Here is a 2,983-nt window from a genome sequence, read left to right as displayed (position 1 = left end):
AATTCTATTTCTTGATTTTGTTCTCAGCCATACACATAAATAGGCATTGAATTATTTTATTTTTGTGGTATTGTGGATTGAATACAGGAGTGCTCTGCCACTGAGCTACTTCCCCAACCCTTTTTTTATTTATAATTGTGAATTTTCCATTCTCTTGTTTCAGCCTCCTAAGTAGCTGGGGTTAAAGGTTTGTGCCATGGAACCTGTGTTGAAATTAACTTTTTTTTTTTTTTTTTTTTTTTTTTACGGGTCTGGGGATGGAACCCAGGGGCATTTGACCTCCAAGCTACACCCCCTGCCTTATTTTTTATTCTTTATTTTGAAAACAGGTCTCACTGAGTTGCAAAGGGCCTAAGTAGCAGAGGCTGTCTGAGAACCGCGATCCTCTGGTCTCAGCCTCCCGAATGCTGGGATTAAATGCGTGAGCCACCATGCCTGGCTTGAAATTAACTTTTTTAAAATGGGAATTTTATATACACATGCTGCATCAGAAGTTTTAGCTTCTTTTAAGGCTCCATCTGGGCCAGGGAGCCCCGCTCACGTGCACCACCTTAGTGCTTTTCTTCTCTGCTTTGCTGGGAACTTTGTACCGAGAGTCTTCATCCAGGCCCATCTCAGCTTTGAGGCTGAACTGGGCACGGGGACTATTTCGTTAGAACACCAGGCATGTCTGAAAGGGACTCAGAGACACTTTTATGTTTCCTCTCTACAATTTCAGTTTCTATTGATGTAGAAACTAGATCAGAAATAAAACCCATCCTGTTTTTCTTGGAAAAAAAGATTTACCACATTAAAAAGTCCTAGTTGCTCTGTGGGAAATATTTTTATTTTACAAATATCCTGTGTCTTTGAAGTGGTAGCAAACCTACACTTCTGACAACATTACTGGTACAACTCTCAGCAACATGTGGAGATTTTTCTCCTGGAAGGGTTGGCAAACCCACCGGCCTCCAAGATACACCTGACCTAGGCACGATTCAAGATACTAACATCGATAACACAACAAATAACGTTTGGCAATGTAGCTAAAACAAATGGTCGTATCCAGAACACCATAGTGGCGCTGAAGGAGAACTGCACAAATAGTAACTCTGTAACTCGAGCTGGTTGTAAAACTTTCCAGTGTCTGGCTCTCTCGTCCCTAAATGGGGAAAGGTGCGAGAAACTAGATAGAAGAAAGGAACCCGGAAACGCAGGACAACGTCAACATCAGATGGAGATAAAATAAGAGCGTGGAGGAAGGAGCCGGCCCCTGTGTCTTCCAGAGATGCCCCTGCTCCCCGGGATGGACCCGGACCCCGCCCGGGGCTGCGCCGGGCCGCAGAGGACTCTCCGGGACTCTCTCTCTGCCCGCGGGCACCTAGAAGGCGCTCTGGCAGGAGCAGGGCAGCGGCCGGGGGCGCGGCGGGGGCGGGCGCTGGCAGCCCTCGCGCCGCGCGTGGTGGTAATGCGGGTGCGGCCAGCGGTGGCGGTGCAGCGCGGGGCGGCCCCCGGCCCACTCGCCGTCCTCCGCGGCCGCCCCCCGCGCGCAGCACCCCGCGCCCAGGCGCCTCCGCAGCTGCCGCCGGAGCCAGCCGTCGCGGGCCTGGAAGAAGAGGTAGACGAAGGGGTTGAGGGCGCTGTTGGCCGCCTGCAGGGTGCGCAGCGCGGCCGGCGGGCCCTCCGCCTCCCAGTCCCGCGCGGGCTCGGGCGTCCACGCGGCCGCCAGGCGCGCGGCGAAGTAGGGCAGCTCGCAGCCCACGAACAGCAGCGCCAGCGCCAGGCTCATCTTGAGGCTCTGCACCCGGGCGCGGGGCAGCGCGCTGGGCGCCCGGCGCCGCCACCAGGCGCGGAGCAGGCGGCCGCAAGCGACGCCCATGACGGCCGCCGGCGCCGCGAAGCCGGCCGCCGCCTCGTAGAGCGCGAACGCCTGCAGGTGCCAGCGCGGCGGGGGCGCCAAGACGCCGCGGCAGCGCGGCGCGGGCGCGGGCGGGGACGCGCCCCCGCGCACCACCAGGCTGGGCGGCAGCGCCAGCAGCAGCGCCAGCAGCCAGCCCAGGCCGGCCAGGGCGCGGGCGCGCAGCGGAGGGCCCTGCGGGCGGCGCACGGCGCGCTGGCGCTCCAGGGCGATGAGCGCCACCAGGTGCGCGCAGGCCGCCCGGCCCGAGGCGTGCAGCAGCCGCGCCCCGCCGCACGCCAGGTCGCTCGCGGCCGGGCGCGGCGGGCCCGGCGGGTCCCAGGCCAGCTGCGACAGCGCGGCGCCCCCGCTGGCGTACAGGTCGGCGGCGGCCAGGTGCGCCAGCAGGAAGTCCATCTTGCGCCGCTGGGGACCCGCGCGCCGCCCGCCGCCGCCGCCGCCGCCGCGCAGCCGGCACAGCACCGCGGCGTTGCCCGCCACCGCGGCCGCCACGACGGCCCCCAGGAGGGCCAGGCGGGCCCCGGGGCTGCGCGGCCCCGCGGCGGGGGCTCCCCGCCCCGAAGTCAGGTTGACGCCCCAGCTCGGCCAGATGGGGACGGAGAGGTTGGGCGCAGGCTGCAGAGATGAGGGGCTGAGAGCGTCTTCCATCCTCAGCCGGGGCGAAGGGGAGAAGCCGGCGGGCAGAGCGCGGGAAAGCCGAGTGCAGGCGAGGTGGCGCGGGCGGCGGCGCGGGGTCTGCGGAGTTCCCAAAGTTAGTTGGAAAAGCACGCGCGCCGACAGGGAGATGGATGGATTCGGGTGGATTTGCGCTTAGGTGTTCTTAGAGGTTGTCCTCGTCATTTGTCGCTCAAATGTGGGCTGTACACTCGAGGAACACACATGATGCCTATTCGCCACCTCCCCAGCGTCTCGCCGCCCAGGCGCCGCAGAGCCTGTTGCGATGCGAGCCGCAGCCCCCGCGCGGCCCTCGCGGGAGCCGGAACCGCTGGGATCTGGGGACCGCCCCCTTTTGCTATAAATGAGTAGAGCGCAGCTGGACAGAAAGTGGCTTTGCTTGACGGTCCTAAAAACTAAAGTTAACCCTGG

General features: G+C 61.9%; 1 protein-coding gene across 1 annotated transcript; it reads right to left on the bottom strand.

Annotated features, from left to right (window-relative positions):
* Positions 1-1,360: 1,360 nt before the first annotated feature.
* Positions 1,361-2,630, bottom strand: GPR150 (G protein-coupled receptor 150; the record flags this gene model as incomplete). The annotated part of the gene is made up of 1 exon (XM_080703951.1): positions 1,361-2,630. The coding sequence occupies exon 1, from the start codon at positions 2,543-2,545 to the stop codon at positions 1,361-1,363; it is 1,185 nt and encodes a 394-aa protein (XP_080560077.1). The 5' UTR covers positions 2,546-2,630.
* Between the last annotated feature and the right edge of the window lie 353 nt (positions 2,631-2,983).

The sequence above is a fragment of the Muscardinus avellanarius genome, assembly GCF_963383645.1.
Source record: "Muscardinus avellanarius genome assembly, chromosome: 1".
Lineage (NCBI taxonomy): Eukaryota > Metazoa > Chordata > Mammalia > Rodentia > Gliridae > Muscardinus > Muscardinus avellanarius.
Note: the sequence above shows the minus strand (reverse complement) of the source record. Positions and strands in the feature narration are given on the sequence as shown.